The sequence below is a fragment of the Triturus cristatus genome, chromosome 1_2, assembly GCF_964204655.1.
Source record: "Triturus cristatus chromosome 1_2, aTriCri1.1, whole genome shotgun sequence".
NCBI lineage: Eukaryota > Metazoa > Chordata > Amphibia > Caudata > Salamandridae > Triturus > Triturus cristatus.
Genome location: NC_140580.1, coordinates 1,145,577,418 through 1,145,599,734, shown reverse-complemented (window position 1 = coordinate 1,145,599,734; position 22,317 = coordinate 1,145,577,418). Strand labels below are relative to the sequence as shown.

Genomic DNA, 22,317 nt, shown 5'->3' with positions numbered 1-22,317 from the left:
GACCAGAGTCTGGATCCAGCGTCTAGAAGAGTTACTGTGCAATAACCCGTCCTACCGGGGCCCACAACACAGAGACCAGAACAGGAGACTAGAACACAGTGAGTCCATCCCAGAAACCAGAGTCTAGAAGAGCTGGTGTGCAACAACCCGTCCTACCATGGCACACAACCCAAGACACAGAGACCAGAGCAAGAGACTAGAACACTGTGATTCCATCCCAGAAACCAGACCAGAGTCTGCAACCAGAGTCTAGAAGAGTTACTGTGCAACAACCCGTCCTATGAGGGCCCAAAACACAGAGACCAGAACAGGAGACTAGAACACATTGACTCCATCCCAGAAACCAGACCAGAGTCTGCAACCAGAGTCTGGAACCAGAGTCTAGAAGAGTTACTGTGCAATAACCCGTCCTACCAGGGCCCACAGCACAGAGACTAGAACAGGAGACTAGAACACAGTGAGCCCATCCCAGAAACCAGAGTCTAGAAGAGCTGGTGTGCAACAACCCGTCCTACCACGACACACAACCCAAAACACAGAGACCAGAGCAAGAGACTAGAACACAGTGACTCCATCCCAGAAACCAGACCAGAGTCTGGATCCAGAGTCTAGAAGAGTTACTGTGCAATAACCCGTCCTACCAGGACTCACAACACAGAGACCAGAACAAGAGACTAGAACACAGTGAGTCCATCCCAGAAACCAGAGTCTAGAAGAGTTGATATGCAACAACCCGTCCTACCAAGGCACACAACCCAAAACACAGAACAAGAGACTAGAACACAGTGACTCCATCCCAGAATCCAGAGTCTGGAACCAGAGTCTAGAAGAGTTAGTGTGCAACAGCCCGCCCCACCACGGCACACAACCCAAAACACAGAACAAGAGACTAGAACACAGTGACTCCATCCCAGAATCCAGAGTCTGGAACCAGAGTCTAGAAGAGTTACTGTGCAATAACCCGTCCTACCAGGGCCCACAGCACAGAGACTAGAACAGGAGACTAGAACACAGTGAGCCCATCCCAGAAACCAGAGTCTAGAAGAGCTGGTGTGCAACAACCCGTCCTACCACGACACACAACCCAAAACACAGAGACCAGAGCAAGAGACTAGAACACAGTGAGTCCATCCCAGAATCCAGAGTCTGGAACCAGAGTCTAGAAGAGTTACTGTGCAACAACCCGCCCCACCACGGCACACAACCCAAAACACAGAGTCCAGAGCAAGAGACTAGAACACAGTGACTCCAACCCAGAAACCAGATCAGAGTTTGGAAAAAGAGCCTGGAACCAGAGTCTAGAAGAGTTAGTGTGCTATAACCCGTCCTACAAAGGCACACTACCCAAAACACAGAACAAGAGACTAGAACACAGCGAGTCCATCCCAGAAACCAGAGTCTAGAAGAGCTGGTGTGCAACAACCCGTCCTACCAAGGCACACAACCCAAAACAAGAGGCCAGAGCAAGAGACTAGAACACAGTGACTCCATCCCAGAAACCAGACCAGAGTCTGGATCCAGCGTCTAGATGAGTTACTGTGCAATAACCCATCCTACCAGGACTCACAACACAGAGACCAGAACACAGCGAGTCCATCCCAGAATCCAGAATCTGGAACCAGAGTCTAGAAGTGCAACAATCCGTCCTACCAAGGCACACAACCCAAAACACAGAACAAGAGACTAGAACACAGTGACTCCATCCCAGAATCCAGAGTCTGGAACCAGAGTCTAGAAGAGTCAGTGTGCAACAACCCGTCCTACAAAGGCACAGTACCCAAAACACAGAACAAGAGATAGAACACAGTGAGCCCATCCCAAAAACCAGAGTCTAGAAGAGCTGGTGTGCAACAACCCGTCCTACCACGACACACAACCCAAAACACAGAGACCAGAGCAAGAGACTAGAACACAGTGACTCCATCCCAGAAACCAGACCAGAGTCTGGATCCAGCGTCTAGAAGAGTTACTGTGCAATAACCCGTCCTACCAGGACTCACAACACAGAGACCAGAACAAGAGACTAGAACACAGTGAGTCCATCCCAGAAACCAGAGTCTAGAAGAGCTGGTGTGCAACAACCCGTCCTACCATGGCACACAACCCAAGACACAGAGACCAGAGCAAGAGACTAGAACACTGTGATTCCATCCCAGAAACCAGACCAGAGTCTGCAACCAGAGTCTAGAAGAGTTACTGTGCAACAACCCGTCCTATGAGGGCCCAAAACACAGAGACCAGAACAGGAGACTAGAACACAGTGACTCCATCCCAGAAACCAGACCAGAGTCTGGAACCAGAGTCTAGATGAGTTACTGTGCAACAACCCGCCCCACCACGGCACACAACCCAAAACACAGAGTCCAGAGCAAGAGACTAGAACACAGTGAGTCCATCCCAGAAATCAGACCAGAGTCTGGAACCAGAGTCTAGAAGAGTTACTGTGCAATAACCCATCCTACCAGGACTCACAACACAGAGACTAGAACAAGAGACTCCATCCCAGAATCCAGAGTCTGGAACCAGAGTCTAGAAGAGTTACTGTGCAACAACCCGCCCCACCACGGCACACAACCCAAAACACAGAGTCCAGAGTAAGAGACTAGAACACAGTGACTCCATCCCAGAAATCAGAACCAGAGGAGTCTGGAACCAGAGTCCAGAACAGAGTGACCCAATCTGGAGGCCGGAGCATACAAACAAAGGCCATGAGAGCAGAACTCAGTGGGCAGAGTCCAGGGAATAGAGCAGACTCCCTAACCACAAGCCGGGGCCGCAGACCGAGGGGTCCAGAGCCTAGAGCTCAGAACAAAGGACCAGGAGGCGAAGAGCACGAGCCAGAGCTCAGAAGCAGAGGTGACCAGAAACCTGCTCTGGCGCCCAAAACCAGAACTTCGAAGGCAGAACCAGAACCAGACCACAGAACACGGAGAACAGGCCTAGGCCACAGAGTGGAGCCAGGAACCCAGAGACGTGTGTCGGAGCCCAGAGATCTGCGTCCGGACCTAGAACCCACGGCACGGAAGACGGAGCCAAAGGTCGGAGCCAGAGTCTGTAACGCGATGTAATAGGTAGAAGATGCTGTAGGAAACAAAGAAGGTGAAAGGTGGCGTCCCTGGCTGAAATCAGGTACCGGACACGTGAGCGGGTGATCGTAGGCTAGAGAGGGCTGAGGCGGGACAATGAGGCGAGGGGGGGCGGTAGGAAATGGGGCGGGGAAGGGCAAAGGTTAGGCTCTAGCGAGAGAGAGCGGAGTCCAGTGACAGGGAGAAGAACACAAAGAGAGGGGGAAACATATGAAGGGGCAAGAGATACAAAGTCAGGGAGTGGGAAATAAAAGGGGGAAATAAGAAAGAGATGAAAAGAAAAGAATATAAAGAGGAAGTCAGGAAGAAGGGGAAAAGGAGAAAAAAAATAGACTGGGAGAGAAAGAGAAGAGCAAAAGAAAGAGAAAGGCAGAATGAGGAAGAGGGAGTCTGGGAGGGATAGAGAAAACCAGACAAAGAAAGCAAGATAAAGACAGAAAGAGAAAGAAGAGAAAGACGTAGACAAAGAAAAACGTGAGAAAGAGAGAACCTGTGAAGGAAAGAGAAGAGAAGGAGAAAGCCAGAAATAGAAAGAAAGAGCCTGGGAAAGCAGAAGAGAAGGAGAAAGAAATATAAAAAGAACGTAAGAGAAAAGGAGAATGAGAGAGCCTGGAAGAGAAAACAGAAAGAAACAAAAGAGAAAGAGAGAGTCTGGAAGAGATGGAGAAAGCCAGGAGGGGGAACGAAAGAGAAAAAGAGAAAGAGATGCCCTAAGATAGAAAGAGGAGAGAAAAAGAAAGAGAAAGCCAGAAAGAGAGCTAAAGAGAAAAAGAGAGAGCCTGTGAATGACAGAGAAGAGAAAGTCAGATAGAGAATAAGAAAAAGCCTAGGAAAGGAGGCGAAGAGAAGGAGAAAGAACAATACAGAAAGAACGTAATAGAAAGAGGAAGAAAAAAGGAGAAAGAGAGAGAGCTTGGGAAAGAAAGAAAATGAAAAAGAACAACAGATATACTGGGAGAGAAAGAGAAGGGGAAGAGAAAGCCATAACGAAGAAGAGAAAGCCAGAAATAGAACGAAAGAGAAAAAGAGAGAGCGCTTGTGAGTGAGAGAGACGAGAAAGTCAGAAAAAAACGAAAGAGAAAGCGAAAGAGACAGCCTGGGAGAGAAAGCCAGAAAGAGAACAAAAGAGAAAGCGAGAGCCTGGGAGAGAAAGAGAAAGCCAGAATAAGAAGAGAATAAGAGAGCAAGAAATATTATGGGAGAGAAAGAAAAGAGAAGGGGAAAAACAAAGAGACAACCAGAAAGAGAAAGCCAGAAAGAGAACACCAGAAAGAAAATTAAAGAGAAATACGAAGGGAAAAAGAGAAAAAGAGCGCCTAGGAATGATGGAGAATAGAAGTAGAAAATGAAAAGGGAAGAGAACGTAAGAATAGAGGAAGAGAAGACGAGAACGGGGAGTGGGAGGGGAAGGAGACAGTGCTGAGGGTTTAAGAGACCGGAGCTCGGAGCTGTGCGCACAGTAGGGTTGGACTGAGAAAATTAATTGGCCCCGGGCACCCAAATAAAAGGGGCGCCCAGCCAGAGAGCTACCAAAGGCCCCCCATTTCCACACCAGGCCAGCTGTCATGGTGTAAAGAGGGCTGTACGGGTATTTTCAAGGTATGGGAGACTGCAGGCATTGCTGCTTACAGAAGGGGGCGGGGCCAGCTGCCAGGGCTGTTACCGAGGGGTCACCCCCCAATAAACCCCTCCCCCGGACTCGTCTATTTACAAAGAGAAAAGGAAATAGAGATATCTCTGCTAATAACGCCCGACCTGAAGATGAAACACTCCAGGCGCAGCGGAACGGAGATCACTCACCAATGATTCACGACTGATCACGTGACCGAGTGTGGCCCTGGAATAAGTGACCCCACGATATGTTTTACACATCTCAGTAACGTGTCAGGTGGAAAGACTTTGTGATGCCGGCCCTGGGGAGTAGCTGCTTGAGGAATGGTTGCCCCGCCCCCTGTCTGCGCGTCTGAGTCACCTGACCTCTGACCCCGGCTGGCCCTAGGGTCCATCTCATCACTGCGGGCCCTCTTGTAGACTTTCTAACACATACAAACGGCGGCGGAGGCCGAAAATGGTAGTTTAAGTAAACACACCAGCACAACACATTGGCGCATTAATATTGCATGCCAATTACTGCGTTGGCCATGAATAATTAACGGCAGTTACAGTAATTACACAATTATTATAGTTATAAATAAATTACAGCTGGAAATGGGGCTGCACGCCGCTGCCAGGGCTGGGAGCCGGGCTGCCAGGCTGACACATGAAACAGATTTATGACCGAATACTGCCTGACGTCTCCGCGCGCGCGCACAGGTGAAACTTACCTTTAATTCCCACTTCCGGCCTCTCCTCCTCAATTACCGTCACTCTCTTTACTTTTGGAACAGTCCCCGCCGTTTTCATCCTTGGGCCGTTTTTGGGGCGGGGTTCTTATGTTTCACCGCACTGTTTCCCTCACCGTCTGCCTCACAGATTAATTATTAAATTGATATTTTTTGACAGCTGACATCACACACATTTCATCAAGTTTCAAGAGCATATTTTGGGAGCAATAAATAGTGTACTCGAACAAATGACACCACAAACAAAGGGGGCGAGTTAAGAAGAACTGTCACAACGCTTCTAAAAACAAACACAATTTAATAAGAATAAAAACTAGAAGATGCGTAAAACACATGGAGGCTGCAGAGAAACCAACCCTCAGCGAATCACTAAAAATGAAACGTTTCAAAAGCAGGCGAGTCCCTTCACCGCGCCTTGGCAGGAAGTAGAAATACAATCCCATTAACATCACGAACCTTAAACATATTGTCGCTTGGCTGCTTTCTACATTCGAGGGTTTATTATGTCCTCGACAATATACACGCCCCCCCCCCCCCCCAAAAAAAAATAAAAAATAAAACAGCTGCGCACCACCTTCTGCAGGGCAGTTTCCAGGGTTCGGTGGAATGATGAGAACTCTCCTAGAAGCGTCCCCAAAATCCACTTCCGTGTTCTTTATCAGCAACCAGGAAGAGTGAGTTAAACCCTCGCCGCTGACATCTGATGTGATTTCTGCAAGGCCATCTCAGCCTTACAACCTTCAGAGGCCGTTAAACCGTGAAACATAGAATCTGGTACATGTAACTCCTGTCATTTACACCTCCTAGCGATGGCAATAGTGTGGTTTAAAGCGCCATATAGGAAAAGATAGTACTGTTGTTTGGGGACTGTGTTGTATGATACAAGACATGTATGTTAACGCACACAGACAAAGCCACACACACAGATATATTTATTTTTGTAGGATTTACATCCCTACTGTGAATTGCATATTTCATCGCCTCAGTGCCCTTCAAAATGACCCCCCGGTCTGATGTCAGTGTATGCAGTATTCACAAATCTCTTTTTATCATTTTAAACGAAGCTAGCAGAGAGCAGCTGCTGGGACCTTCCCGTTTACCAACAAATGCCCTTTTAGACATAAATAAGAGAATAGAGTGGGGAGATGGGGATGCAGAGGAAGGAACGGGGGAAGTGAGTAAAGCAAGAGGTGTATTTGAAGGTTCCTGTACGGTCCACGCTCTCATGCAATGAACGGTTCTGAAAAACAAAACAAAGCCCAAAGTAAATTAAAATCAGAAAGAGAGGTACTTAGCACTGGTCCGGGCCTACAGTACAGAAAAAGTGCCGTGTTGCGGAAAAACGTGTTACATTATTGTCTGATTTTGCGCTTGTGTTATACAACAAACAGGATAAAATGTATTTGCACTTTACTTTCTCTGCATATATAAAAACTGTTCTGCTTTTACATTTGAAATATGCGCACGTGTTTGAGGCAACATCATTCTCTTTTATTCTTATATAAGAAGTAAAGACAGTGAAACACGAGTTAACTATGTTTTAATTCTTAGTCATGGGTGAGAATTCGATGTGTTTTTGTGTCTTCAGCTCGTTTAAATGACTTGTAAAGGGAATGTTACCCCACGTGGGGGCACATTTACAAGGGAACTGTGGCAGCACGGCCTTAAGCAAGAAGGCTCATGCCACGCTCGACAGTTTCCAAACACTGGGATGTGCCACATTCACAAGAATACAGCGCACCCCTGCCTTTTCCTTAGCCCTTCACAAGAATACAGCGCACCCCTGCCTTTTCCTCAGCCCTTCACAAGAATACAGCGCACCCCTGCCTTTTCCTTAGCCCTTCACAAGAATACAGCGCACCCCTGCCGTTTCCTTAGCCCTTCACAAAAATACGGCGCACCCCACAAGAATACAGCGCACCCCTGCCTTTTCCTCAGCCCTTCACAAGAATACAGCGCACCCCTGCCTTTTCCTTAGCCCTTCACAAGAATACAGCGCACCCCTGCCTTTTCCTTAGCCCTTCACAAGAATACAGCGCACCCCTGCCTTTTCTTTAGCCCTTCACAAGAATACAGCGCACCCCTGCCTTTTCTTTAGCCCTTCACAAGAATACAGCACACCCCTGCCTTTTCCTTAGCCCTGACGCTAAATGTAGCTGCCTAGCGCCATTGCAGGAACTCTTGCATCATTGCGCAAGGGTGCCTGCGTTGCAGGGAAAGATTGTTTATGTGCAGGAAGGTGTCCCTCCTGCACATGGTGTTTTGCTGTTTTTACTTTTGCTGTTTCCGAGCGGGCTGCACAACCCAGCACAGGTAGAAACAGAAGAAACAAGAGAAATAAAAATGTCCCGTTGCCCACCCCTTTCAGGCTAAGTGTAGCATGAAAGGAGACCTTATTCACAGGGCAGCGTTAAGCCACATTAAGTAGCTTGAAGCTGCTTTGTAAATAAGGTGAACCCGGGATCGCCACAGGAAAGTCATAAAAAGTGATGTTGGTGTGGCGTAGGGGCTTGTAAATCTGCCTGCGGTATCTTGATTGTGCTCCGTCCATGTGCGCCCTGGTGCAACCCTATCTCTGTGATACAACTGAAGCAACACGTGCTAGGCCAGTGGTTCTAATGCAAGCATACCCCTCGGCCCCGGCCCCACTGCACCACTGAAAACAACGCTCGTGTGCACCCAACTATGTCTTGCACCAGCAGCACAAGAGGTCCGCATGGATCCGCCACTTCTTTGCCCCGGGTGTCAATCTTTGCAACCCCTTGTCGGATTCATGGCCTGGTACAGTACCACCCTCCCCCCAACACAGCGGTCACGTGCTCCCCCCTAAGGACACGTCACTGCGCAGGGGACACGTGGCTTGCGACTCTGTCTCCTCTGAAATATGTAAAGGGTTAATTAAAAATGTAAAAGTGAGCAGGTGTCTGCGGCGCGCGCGGCCTCAGCTGGGGTTGGAGAGAGAGGGGCCGCCGGGCCAGCGTCAAGGTGCAGAAATGTCTGCACAGGTCACGTTATCGGACGCTCACGGCGTGCACACGCACGCACGCTTCAGTGCACAAGTGCGCATCACACGCGGGCACCATAATATGTTTTACACAGCAACGGGGCACACGCACACCCTAATGAATGTCACAAAACACCAGGATTGTGTGCGCGCGCACACACGCACACACAGGTGTGCACCACACATCCATAGGAGAGGCTCCGCGCACCACACACCAGTGTCTATACACCAAAGTGCATCACTACGCAAGATTGTAAGGCTACACACGGGGTGTGTCACACACCGACACCACTACTGCGCATGCGCACCGAGAGGAACGGGGACACTGCAGGGAGTAACAACAACATTCATGTGCAAACGCTATACTACATACCCTCATTGATACATGTATGTAACACGCATGAACGCGATATTTCAATAAAGGTTGTAATTTACAATACAACTATACGTGCATTACAAGGCTAAATATATTAGAGATCGGCATTGATTGGACAATGACGCTCAACTCTCTAGCACCGAGGTCCACTTCCGAGTTTTCCATGTTTACAGCGGAATAAATGCATTTTTAAACATAGGTCTCACAAGAGAATATCAATTTTAAAAGATGTCATAAATGTTTAGGTAAATCATTCCACTTGGTTGAACCGCAAACAAAATGAATGAGTTTGTTTATCAAGATCACATAAATAATAAATTATATATATTTTTTCTGGATCCTATGATTTTCTAGGGGGGTATATTTATCTTACGGAAGAGAAATCTATCGAAATTTGAAATAGTCGTTGTAAAGCTCTGGTCTATAAAATATATAAGTGTTGTGTTAGAGCATTTAATATTAATAACAATAGCGCCTACACGTGTAAAATTAATAATAATAGCGCCTACACGTGTCTATGACGCCGCCTGCCCCTCAGGCCTGTAATTCGATATATTTGACAGAATCCTGGACATGCCGATGGACTCCGGAAACATAACATAATGTATGCTATGCTATGTTACTTCTGACACCCCTCAGACTAGGGACAGAAAGGGGCGCGCAGACGATGAATACAAATGAAGACGCCGAACAGCGCCAAGAATCCAATACTGACTCAGTGATGCGTAGTCGGCGAATTCGTGCCCACAGGTGACCGGAGCCGGGGTGGGCACCTTCAAAGTACCCCCGTGGCACTGGAGATAACCCGCTCTCAAGTGAGATTTAAAAAAAACATCTATTTTACTATCAGTACAACTAGTGCGAAGTAGAAAAGGCGGGAGCTTAATACTGGGGGTGAATGCGCGAGTGTTTGAGGGGAATAAAAAAGGTTGAGGTTCTAATCAATGAAACCTCATGTATACAGCGCCTGCTGGCCGTCCTACTGCGCGTTGGCGCTGTAGGAGAACGACAAGTTAAGGACACTTATGTTGTCACGCGGAAACGATGAGTTACCGAGTCGGAGCCGTCGGTGTTTGGTTCCAGCAGATCTTTGCAGCACAAGAATATCACGCGTGCCTAAAAATACAAAATAAATGCGTCCTCGGGGGAGTCCAAATCTGCAGATAAACGCGAGAAAACGTGCGGGACATTGTTCGAATGTCTTCGGAGAACGGGGGATATCACGTTAGAGCAGCCCCAAAATAATGGAATAAAGAGATCAAACAGCACTTGTTGCATCTACTTCTAACATCCATAAATGTGCAAAAACAGGTTTATTAGAGACATGAACGATCTGCTACCCCCACGCACATCTCTCCTCAGCTGCAGGTTTAAAGGCCGCCGTTTCCCCTACGCACACACATCTCTCCTCGGCTACAGGTTTCCAGATTTTGGTCACCCCACTTCTCCTCAGTGCCTGGTTTCAGGGCCCCCGCCTACCCCACGCATCCCCCCACACATCTCTCCTCGGCTCCACGTTTCCAGATTATGGTCTCCCCACACGCACTTCTCCTCAGCTCCAGATTTCAAGGCCCCTGTCTTCCTCACGCACACATCTACCCTCAGCTCCACATTTCAAGGCGCCCGTCTCCCTCACGCTTCCCCCCACACACATCTACCCTCAGCTGTACGTAGAACAGGAAACAATATGATGTACTCAAAAGGCCACTTGGACGCGTGGGTGTGCATGTCTCCTCAAACCTCCTCAAAGATTTGCACTTCATGGTTTAACTCATAAGTGAGGGCTTCAAAGTGCGCCAGGTCGTACATGTTGTCCAACCAGGTGTGGACGGTGGGAGTCGGTGCACTCTTCCGGTGTGGCGGGATCGCCCGTTTGGCCCCCAGCTGAGGCTGTGGAGAGCCATCTAATAACATGTTGGGGCATGGAGGGGGGGGGGGGGCGGAAGTGGTGTGCAGGAGCACCAGCCGGGCTGTCAGAGGTCTATCCATCCATGGCGCCTTCTTCAGATGGTCCCATACCTGAAACCGAAAGTCCCTCCGCCATAAGAGGTGGACTATATCACAGTCCGCCCCTACCACAACCCCAGCAGCGAGAATCCGCGCTGAGGCCGGCACCATGCGACCTCACTGGGGATCAGTGCACGTGGTGAAGAGTTAAAAAACACAAGCCGTACTTGAGGGGTACTTGAGGGGTGCCTCCGGTAGTCCCTTTCTGTAACTAGTCAGGAGGGTACCCCAATCACCATCCAAGAATTGCGTATTGAGACGTGTTTCCCCCCCAAGCGCGCACTGTCGTCGATGTTGGGGGGGGGGGGGGGGGGGCGGGGGAGAAGTAAGGGCCCAGCAATGCAGCACACAATCACGTCATAGTCCCTCAGAAGTTTTTCCAAGGGGGGGTGTATTGAGCAGTGGGAGAGCTGGGTAGGTCCATATGCGTTGTCCCCAAAACATATTTGAAGACGTGAGATAATTGATTATATCTGTATAGCTGGGAGCGTGGAATCGCAAACTCACTCCTCAAGTAGGGAAAGGGTCGTACGGAACTATTAGAACCAGGATCATCGAAGCGGCGACCACCGTGGCTGATCCAGACGGACCTGTGACTTTTTTCCAAGATACTGGCTGGAGAGCCTTCCACGTGCTAGGGACGAGGACCTTCTCATCCACAGCGTCCCTCGCCTGCCAAACACTATGAGAGAGCGCGTATGTGATTGGCCGCGTTTGTGGTTGGCCGCGTTTGTGGTTGGCCGCGTATGTGGTTGGCCGCGTATGTGGTTGGCCGAGGGGCGTCCAGGGACGGAGCCCGCCTGCGAAGGATGTATGAGGGCCGTGATGGCTTTTCAAGCGCGTTGTCTAAACCTTTACCAATATCTTAACATCCACATTAATCAAAGAAATCGGTTAGTCATCATCATGAAAACTTTATTGCGGCTATTACAGCCATAAAAGCACATTGAAAGTTTACATCAATTTGGAATCCATACTAGGTAAAAAGTAGAAGATCATAAAATACATTAGAGTATAAACCTATATGGATAAAAATGCCATTACGGTAAATAAAAAACAGAAAATCGTCATTAAAAAAATTTCATAGGTTAAAACATACAATTCATAAAAATCTAAAAAAAAAGCCCGGGGTCGGCTTTCAGCCTGCTAGTGAAAACTTCTGCCACTCTCTTAGGTTTACCTCCAGTAACATCCTACTGGCCATAAAAATCACAGAAAACACAAGGTTAGTCAAAGTGGCGGGTGCAAAAAGGGAGAAAGCTCAGAATTACTTGTGGTCTGATCTAGTTTTAGCAAATTCCTACGTATGGACCACATAGAAAAAAGGAATTTCGAAATTGCAACCACATGAACCGGGTCGGTGTCAGATTTTAGGATCCTGAAAACTTCACAATAGTTCCTAATGCCCAGGTTTCTACAGAGTTGGAGAATCCATTTCAGCCTAATCTGTTTGTACGCCACGCAGAAAAGCATCACATGGACTATTGTTTCTTTCTCCAAGTGGCAACCAGGGCAAAGGCAACGGGACACTCCCGCCCACTTATTTGTTATCGCATATAGCGGTAGTGTCCCATACCTAAATTGCAGGAACAGCTTCTTAGCTAATAACGGTTGTATAGAATCCAGCACCCGCTCAAACGGTTAGTAGTTAAAGCATTCTAGGAGATCTTTCCCCGGTGTCGGGTTCACGGAGCTTCTAGCCCCGAGGAACTCTGGAGAGAGAGGCCCGTTATCTAGTCCCTCTTGGTAAACCGAGGCAAGTATTGGGGCGGTCTGGGCTTTGGTGGCTCTCTATGATTCAGTCAGGCGGCCGTCCTACCGGGAGCCTTCCAGTGGGCATGGCGTTGATCGCTGGGGCGATGTCCTCTGCCGGGCTCCCTGCAGCTGTGCGGAGTCAGTGGGAGTCCGTTTCAGCAGCTGGGGGTGTCTGAGAAAGGAAGGTTCAGCATTCGGGGCAAGGGGTGCCCCCGCTCTGTAAAGGCTTTTGCAGTATTTCTGAAATGCCGGCACTACTGCTGTTGGATGGGTAACTCGGCGGCCCTCCAGACCGCAAATGGCAGGGATTGACCTAGAAGAGTCCTGCTGGCAGAGTGCGTGAGCCAGGAGTCGGCCTGCCCTTTCACCCTGCTCATAGTGTCTCTGTTGTTTCCGGAAAAGGCCTGTCTCCAACCTCCGAAGCACAGAGTGTGTGCAGTTGATACTCAACCGACAGGCGCTCCCGGATGAGGGGGGAGGAGTAGGCAGAGGTCAGGGACCCAATCTGAGCGTCCAGTTGAGGTCTAGAGTCAGCTTCTGTTTGGCCAACTCCGCATCCCTCCTTAATATGCCACATAGGATGGATTGTATGGCCCCCACAGAATCTGCACGGACACTGCAGAGCCTCTATTATCCCCCAGGTATCTCTCTATGGTACACATACACCCAACAAAATACGAATCTGCCCCTTTGCGACAAATGCAAAAATCGCTAATTAAGGAATCACAACATTTGCGATTACTTTACTTGCGATTGCATTTGAGGAATCGCACATTTCTTTGAAAAATGCACCAAAGTGCATTTTTCAAAGTCCCATGTTACACACACACATGCCCTTGGGGCATGTGTATGCGCAACGTGGCTAAATTGTAATTTCAGGGGTGCAACAAGGTGTCCTTTTGGCACCCTTGCACCCTTTAAGTTGCATGCGCAATTAGAGAGTACCTATTGGGTACTCGCAAAGTGCACATGCAATTCCCATTCATTCCAAAGGGAAACAATTCCATAATTGGGACTCGCAATTTGCGAGTCACAATTAAGGAATTTGTAGGAATCGCTAATTTACTAGTGATTCCTACATGCATTGCCAATAGCGAATCCCTAATTGCGATTCCTTAAAAATCGCAATTAAGGATTCGCTATTGGCTATTTTGATGCATGTGCAGCTTTGTATTCTGCACAATGTCGTTTCACCTCTGGATCATTTTAGTGGGAGTCACCAAGTGCCTTTTGGAGGCTGACGCAATCCCAGGACTAAGCGGAAATGTATACGTCGTGATCTGAGACCCCACAGTGGGCTCAATGCACATTTGCTAACTGCTGGATCACTAAGGGTGCAGGGGAAGTAGGCAATGCGAGTCTGGATATTGTGGGGACAGGAGGTGAAAGTATAGTCTCTGGCTTGGGGGTGCAAGAGTGTCCAGGGGTCACGGAGAGTGTGGCCCTGCATCAGGTCTCGCAAGGCATCATGATGTATGTTTCGTCTCCCCAATCTGTCCAGGAGAAGGTCCAGTGTCACGTCTCCTTCAATGATGACTCTAGAGCAGGGTCGTTTCTAGGTGCCCCCTCCCTTTTTTTTCCTAATTTGCTAAATTTTTTCAGTGTTTGATTTCAAATAAAAAAAGAAATCCCCCTTTTGCCACCCTAGGCGGACACCTAGTCTTGCCTAATGGTAGGAACAGCCCTGCTCTAGAGGCACCAAAGAATGCCATTAGCCTACTCATTGAGGAGAAAACCCCAGTCTTGGATGTCTGCGGGGCATACACAGAGCCCACTATAACCTGTGTCCCCTGTACTTAGAGATTGTAAACACGCAGCTGCTGTCGGTGCCCGTCCACGGAGTCTGTAGGGGAGATGTTTATGGAGAACTATAGCGACTTCACATTTTCTGAGTGGGCCACCTATCTCAGCCTGACCTCGCAATGTTAGTGAGATACTGGCATGGAGGAGGCGGCCCTACAACAGTCCGACTGAAGTTCGCTTCTTTCTCTAGGGTAGAGGTGGGTTTCCTGGAGGAGGGCAATATCGGGTTAGTGTTGGCCCAAAAAGGTGAGGATTATCTGCAGTTCGATGAGTGTCAAGCAATGTGCATTGATGGAATGTACTTTCAAAGGTCTTTGTGGTGGGGGATGGGATGTATGTCATTACATCGCATACCAATACCACGCACGCCATTACAACGCGGGTATTACTACGCAATGTCAATGACAACGCATGCCATTACATCGTAAACTATTACCACGCCTATGCCTTTACCACGCATGCCATTACAACGCGGGTATTACTACGCGATGTCAATGACAACGCATGCCATTACATCGCAACCTATTACCACGACTATGCCTTTACCACGCATGCCATTACAACGCAAAGGCATGCCTGGGAAAGCTATACTCGTGGTGAAAGTTTGCAAGGTAAAGGACTACCCTACCCCAACACAGCCCCCTCCCCCGACCCCAGTCCTCTCCCTACAATAACACTACCCTACCCTGCACGACCCCACGACACTACACTAAAACACTACACTACACACTACAACACTACCCTAAACCCTAATGCACTACAATACTCAAACACTACAACACTACCCTAAACCCTAAAACACTACACTACACAAACTCAACAACAGTACCCTAAACCCTGAAACACTACAACACTACCCTAAACCCTAAAACACTAAACTACACAAACACTACTACACTACCCTAAACCCTAATACACTACACTAAACAAACACTACAAAACTACACTACACTACAAAAAAACACACTAAAACGTTATTAAAATAAAACACACAACACAAACATTACAACACTACTTTTGCACTACCCTAAACCCTACAAAAGTAACCCACACCCCAATTGCAAACCCCCTTACCTCTCTCCTCCCCAGCGTCGCTGTCTCTGCTCCCGGTTCCTGCTTCCTCCTTCCTGCTTGGTGCACGTCGTTGTGAGGAAACAGCCTCAGTTTCCTCACAACGACTTGGATAGCCGCCGCCATTACACATTACATCGCATGCACTTATGCATTGTAAAAGCGCATGCGATGTAATGGTATGCGTGGTTTTTACCATGCGTTGTAACATCGCATGCGTTGTAACGCATGTGATGTAATGGCACCACGTGGTAAAAACTGCGTTGTAATGGCTGTTCCCCCTGGGGAAGCCTCATAATGCTGAAAGCTGCTGTGGGGTAGAAATGGTTAATCTTGGGGGGAGGTCAACTAGCAGCCAGGGGGCTCCGAAAGTAGGGGGTATGATGGGTGCGTGGATCAGTGAGGAGGCACAGGGCGGGTGCAGCAGATCAGATGAGTGTGTGGTTTGGAAGAGGGTCGCTACCAAGGTCACCCAATAGGAGTTGGGAGGCCAGCATCTGGAGTAGGGATAGGTCCCGGTGCAGTGAGCGGGCTTCTGATAGACCCAAGGACTGTACAGGTAAACGGGCATGAGAGGACGCGCCGATACCGAAGGGAGCTGGGCTGCCGACCATAAAGGGTCCCTGTTTAGTCCACAGGTTGAAAAGCAAGATGCTGAAGGGAGAAATAGTAGGCTAGAGAGTCAGCCCAGGAGAGTTAGAGTGGAAATAGACTGCGGGAGGGGCGTGCCACACTAGGGCCCAGAGGGTCTGCAAGAAAATTTGCAACATCACGACTATTACCCCAATCCTCCTGCCCCAGAGCACAACAACAATGAACAAGGAACACTATACCAGGTGGATCTCAACCACACCCCACAGAGCCATATAATCAAGACATGGGGGCAAAGGGAGTGCACATTGATATAATGAGCTTGAGTATATTTTACGGAGCAAACACCGCCTGGTGGGGTTGGAAATGATGGCACCATCAGGTCTTAAGAGCTGATCTTGATTTATCTCTCGAATGGGAAGTCTTTCTGAAGCATGGTCAAGCAATTTGGGACCACTTCTGCTTGCCTGAGTCCCAGTGTTTAAGGTTCTCCAATGAAGTTCAGTCCACCTGGGTCATGCCCTGTTGAGTTATAGGAGGGGAGTCAGAAGGGGCCGTAGATGGAGCAGCATTCATGTTGATGTCGTCTAAGGCATCCAGAAATAAATCCAGGTCTTCTGGCTCATGGTATTTGGATGTTCTGCCTTGAAATGAGATGAGCATGGAGGTGGGTACCAGAAGGCTGTTTTTAATATCCTTCTTGAGTCGAGGGCAGAGAACCAGAAACTGCTTCCTTATGGCGCTAGTAAGTGCACAGAAGTCTGCTAAAAACTGACCAGCGCGAACCTCGGTGAGCACGCCCTTAGGGCCTGGCCCCCCAGGCCCCAAGCCACACCCCCCTTAGTCCGGTCCAGTAGCCCGATGGGCTGCTGGCCGGAGGAAGTACTTCCGGGTCAGGCCGTGACGTATGTCCGGCGGGTGCCTGGCCCGGAAGGGGTGGAGCTAAGGTGGGGGCTATTTAGGCCCTGGGCTCACCTTAGAGCCTTCTCTTTCACCTTTAACCCGGGATCACGGACGTCTTTTATCTGCAGCGACGTCGTAAATCTTTTCTACGGCCAGAATTCGTGGGCGGTCGGTGGTCGTTGGATCTTGTGGGCACGAGGGCAGCGGTTTCCATCGGCAGAGTATCGTGGTCGGTCAGGAGTCGGGTATCCGGATCCGGAGGTGAGGTGTCGGGGGCGTTGGGGAGTGCTTGGTGGTTGCCGGTAGCCAGGGGGGAGAGAAGTTGTGATTTGTAGAGACCTTTCTCCCCACTGGATGCCGGTGGTTGCCTGCAGTCTCCCCGTAATCGCGAGCACACCATCGGTGGGCTCTTTGTTTTTGACGCCTCCCTCGGGGATCCGGGCCCATAAGCGGGGTAGTAGAGTGTGCGCGAGTCCTAGCCGGGCTTCGGGCAGAGCGTAACAGCGCCATTAGCGAGGGTCGGCTCATCGGGCGCTTCCGGTGTTCGGCATAAGTGCGCGAAGCGTAGGGGGAGAGCGAGTGATTGCGGGGTTGGCCTCGTGTTATCCTGCAGCTAGGGAGTGGCACATATATAAACTTTTGCCCGGCCAGAAGAATTCACGGGGGTCTTGTTAAGCATGGTGTGTCCTCAGCTGGGTGGTGGCGCGTAATTTAAAGGCTCGTTCGGGCAGGAGTCCCTGTACAAACAGAATTAGAATGGTATCGTATCAGTAGGAGTCATGATTTTGTCTTCCTGAAGAATTTGTCTAGCATGCTGATGTCTCACACAACACGCCAAGATATGTTGCAGGCAACAGTCGTCAGGCTCTAGATTGGAGCAGACCCAACGGGCCCTGTAGAATTCAAGGGTGGGGGTAAAGCTGAGATTCATACGAGTGGGGATCAGTGCGCCCAGGAAGTGGAACATATCGTCTTTATCAGCGCGCTCTAGGAGACCAATAACCCTTATGTTGTCTCGGCAGCTGCTGTCTTCTAAGTCGATGACCCTCTGCTGGAGAGCAGATATCTCACCCCCTGTCTGGAAGTGCATCCAGTTATGATTCCTTGCCCGTCTGCCGTCCCTCGACTGTAGTTAGCCTGGTCTGAAAATGGTTGATGTCAGTTTGTAGGGATTGTACTTCAAAATTTGTCACGGTACCCGCAGAGGACATCTATGCAATAGAGCCTTTGATATCAGCCAGCTCGTTCAGGAGTGTTGTAAGGGCCAACTCAAGAAGAGCAGGCTGAGGGCAAATCAATGATCCGCTCCTTGAGCTAGGCTGTATTTGCCATCGCATCTGGGAATGCGAGTTGACAAGCAGGCTTGGGTTTCGGCGTGAAAGGATGCAGGTAGGCAGTCAAAGAAGCCTCAAAAAGTGATCCAGTGCAGTATAGTCGAGTCTGTCAGGATCGCACATGGGTCTTCAGCACTGGAAGCCGTGGGAATGGCAATCATCCGTGTCCCTTGGTGGGCAAACCATTAAGCAGGGCTCGAATCTGCCACTGCTAAGTTTTATAGCAGGCACCTAGAGAAGCACAGGTAAAGGGACCGTATAGAACGCGAGGTCACAGATAAGGCAGGGCAAGAGCAGCGCTCTCACAAAGGATGGGTGAGCCTCCCCATATAGGGAGCGCGAGGTTGATGGAGCCACTCTCGTAGGTATCCCAGATGCAGGGGGGTCACAGCCCTGGAGGATCCCACTCTGCACCACCGTGGGGAACCCGCAAGTGGGAGAGAGAAATTGCAGCAGTTAGTTTATTCAGGGTTGTGATCTGTACATCTAATAACTTCCCCTGGGCTTCAGCCGGCTGACGACATGGAAGAGTGTTCCAAGTAATTCAGGCCCCACCAAGGTGCACGTGTGCACAAGGAAAAGCGCGAGCCTGGGTGAGCGCGCCATTAGGGCCCGGCCCCCCAGGCCCCAAGCCACCCCCCCCCCCCATTTCTGTGTGAGTCAGGGATTGGCCAGTAGCCCGGTGGGCTGCTGGCCGAACTAAGTCCTTCCGGGTCAGGCCGTGACGTATTTCCGGTCGAAGGCCTGGCCCGGAAGGGGGGGAGTCAGGGTGGGGGCTATTTAGCCCCTGGTCCTACCTGGCTCGCCCTCTCTTCACCTGTAGCCGCCTCCTGGACGAGGACAGTGTCCAGCCTGGATGTAGAGGGGTGGGCCCCGGAAAGGACGGACAAGGATCGAGGGCTAGGGGCTCACCGCTCAAGGACGCAGGTGGGTTGCGCCTTGCGTGGTTCTCAGTAAGAGGGGCAAGCCTGAGGGCCCCTTGGTGCTGGAGGAAGTAGATAAATTCATAACCGGTGGTTATGATCAAAGGTAACGCCTGTAAATATGTAAAAATGTATTGTTGATTTGATGAAGTGATTTTAAAGAATATTTTGTCATGTTTATGAAGTAGTTTTATATGTTGGTTATTAAACATGGCCATTCTTCAACCACATTCATGGTCTGGCAAGTTTGATTGTGGGAGTGCTGAGGTTGGGGCTGGGGACTACTTGGGGGCTCTAGGGGCGCAGGGCTCACTTGTGAAAGCAGCACAGTGCGGGTGGTGTAGCGGAGCCCCTAGGCGACAGTGTCTCTTTGGAGTAAGGCGCAGCCCCGTTGGGCCTGCCTTATGCCTTGGCTTGTCTGGGGAAGATGAAGCGTCCAACAAGATGGCCGCCTTGGACGGGGCGAGCGTTCTTCCTCAGAGCCTGCTGCGATTCCTGTCCCGGTGGTGGGTCGTTCACCCGCCGCTGTCCGGCATGGATGGTGCGGCCTGGTTCAGAGCCAGCTGAGGGTTGGAGGGATGCGTCCCTCTCCATGCAACGGCCTCCTACAGCCTCCCACATCGGGGTGATACAAGCGTGCCCGTTATCCCCCGTGTGGGGAGGCACAGCAGATCCCCTTATACAGGCATCAGATCCGAGCCCAAGCAGTTCTCAAACTCTCCTGAGTGTTCAGTACACTCGTCTCATCGATGTGGTGCAGTTCGGACTCTGCACGCCATGGAAAACCAGCGAGCGCCCTCTCGCTCCCGGGAGAGCTAAGGGTGAGCCGGCATTTTTGTTGGGACCTGGCTCCCTCCCCCCCAAACAATAGTTTAAGGATGCAATATGCTGCAGGTGGACGTGGGTTTGGTGGCGTTACACAACGGATGCTTCATGGAAGCACTTTGCCTCAGTTCTTCTTGAGTGAGAAAGAACTTGGGGAGCAGTGGCGGATCACAAATATTGGTGGAACCACAAGGGTCTAAATCCTTGGTTTGAGGAAGGATTACTCTGCGGTGGGAGAGGCTGACCAAGGAATATGCTCCTGGTTTCACGGTGCCCAAGTCCTTTAAACACTAATGGTGAACCGGTGGGTGTAAGGGGCAGACCAAACAAAAGGATGCATTTTAGGAACTTCAGCATGTAAAGGCCTTGACACACGGGCGAGGAAACTGTGAGCCGGTGTACTAACAGGGCACTTGTGAGTATAAGAAGCTGAGCAGGCAATATGTGTGTTGAATCAGAGGGGATAAGTCCTTGATGTACTAACAGGGATGTGTGGGTACAAGAGGCTGGACAAACAATGTATTAGTGAAACCAGAGGGTCTAAGTACTTGATGTACTAACAGTGAACCTGTGGGTGCAATGGGCGGAACAAGAAGTGTCTTTACTGAATTACAGGATGTAAACTCTTGAGGTACTAACAGTGCACCTATGTGTACACAAGGCTGAGGAAGCAATGCGTGAAACTGTGGGCCCCCACAGGGTGTACGTCATTAATGTACCAGCAGTGAACCTGTGGGTACAGGAGGAAGAAAGACCAACACGTGCCTGTGTGGGGTCTTTAATGTAGCACTGAAACCCTGTGGCCACGAGATTCTGGTGAAACCGTGTGTTTGGACTCCGAATGGGGAAGCCTGCGCCATAGTGCAGGTGCACAAGGCGCTAGGAGGGAGTTTTGTTTTAACAGTTGTCGGTGGGATCCCATTGTCACTCCACTCCACATGTTTGGGGTGATCTGAGGAGCTCAGACTGGCAGGACACCCTAAGAATATGATTGGCTCTCTTGAGACACGCATGGATGTGCGCACTGACCATGTCTCTCTCTCTCTCTCTCTGTTTCCTCTCCATGTAGAACAAAATGGAAACGACAGACTGCCGTGGGCCTGGAGCTGCTGGCGGAGGCCGGGAATTACTCTGCCCTCCAGAGGATGTTCCCTTCCCCCTACTTTTACCCGCAGAGCTTAGTCTCCAACCTGGACCCCGGAGCGGCCCTGTATCTGTACCGGGGCCCCAGCGCGCCCCCGCCCGCCCTGCAGAGACCCCTGGTGCCCAGAATCCTCATCCACGGACTGCAAGGAGGCAGCGAGCCGCCCCCGGCTCTGCCCCCGCTGGGAGGGGTGCTCCCCAGGGCAGCTCAGCCTCGGTGAGGGCGGCCTCTCAGGACTTCCAGAAGTGTGACTGGTGCCCCGTGGGACCCTGAGGGCGGGGTGGAAGCGTTGACTTCAGGCTCAGAACTTCTTTAGAAAAAAACCTACGCCCTCAGCCATGAAGAAAAGACCCCCCCCCCCCCCTTTCAAAGGTGGAGAATGTGTGACTGATGTAAATTACACTTTTAAAACTATTTAAAGCTTGAAGAGCCAAGAACACAGAAGAGGGGATGTTGTCTCCAACAACGGAAAATATGGGGTGCTCTATTCAAGAACACAGAAGAGGGGGTGGCGCCTGCAGGATCACAGCAGAGGGTGCTGTCTCCAAGAACACAGCAGAGGGTGCTGTCTCCAAGATCACAGCAGAGGGTGCTGTCTCCAAGATCACAGCAGAGGGTGCTGTCTCCAAGATCACAGCAGAGGGTGCTGTCTCCAAGATCACAGCAGAGGGTGCTGTCTCCAAGATCACAGCAGAGGGTGCTGTCTCCAAGAACACAGCAGAGGGTGCTGTCTCCAAGATCACAGCAGAGGGTGCTGTCTCCAAGATCACAGCAGAGGGTGCTGTCTCCAAGATCACAGCAGAGGGTGCTGTCTCCAAGATCACAGCAGAGGGTGCTGTCTCCAAGATCACAGCAGAGGGTGCTGTCTCCAAGATCACAGCAGAGGGTGCTGTCTCCAAGATCACAGCAGAGGGTGCTGTCTCCAAGAACACAGCAGAGGGTGCTGTCTCCAAGATCACAGCAGAGGGTGCTGTCTCCAAGATCACAGCAGAGGGTGCTGTCTCCAAGATCACAGCAGAGGGTGCTGTCTCCAAGATCACAGCAGAGGGTGCTGTCTCCAAGATCACAGCAGAGGGTGCTGTCTCCAAGATCACAGCAGAGGGTGCTGTCTCCAAGATCACAGCAGAGGGTGCTGTCTCTAAGGAGACAGTCG

At 50.2% G+C, this 22,317-nt stretch overlaps 1 protein-coding gene across 1 annotated transcript in view; it reads left to right on the top strand.

Annotated features, from left to right (window-relative positions):
* The window catches only part of BARHL1 (BarH like homeobox 1), a 39,835-nt gene extending 18,091 nt beyond the window's left edge, over nucleotides 1–21,744 (top strand). Inside the window, exon 3 of the mRNA XM_085616348.1 lies at nucleotides 21,090–21,744. Coding sequence (XP_085472474.1) covers nucleotides 21,090–21,384 — 295 coding nt within the window. The 3' untranslated portion in view covers nucleotides 21,385–21,744. The remainder of the gene's footprint in view (nucleotides 1–21,089) is intronic.
* Nucleotides 21,745–22,317: the final 573 nt, after the last annotated feature.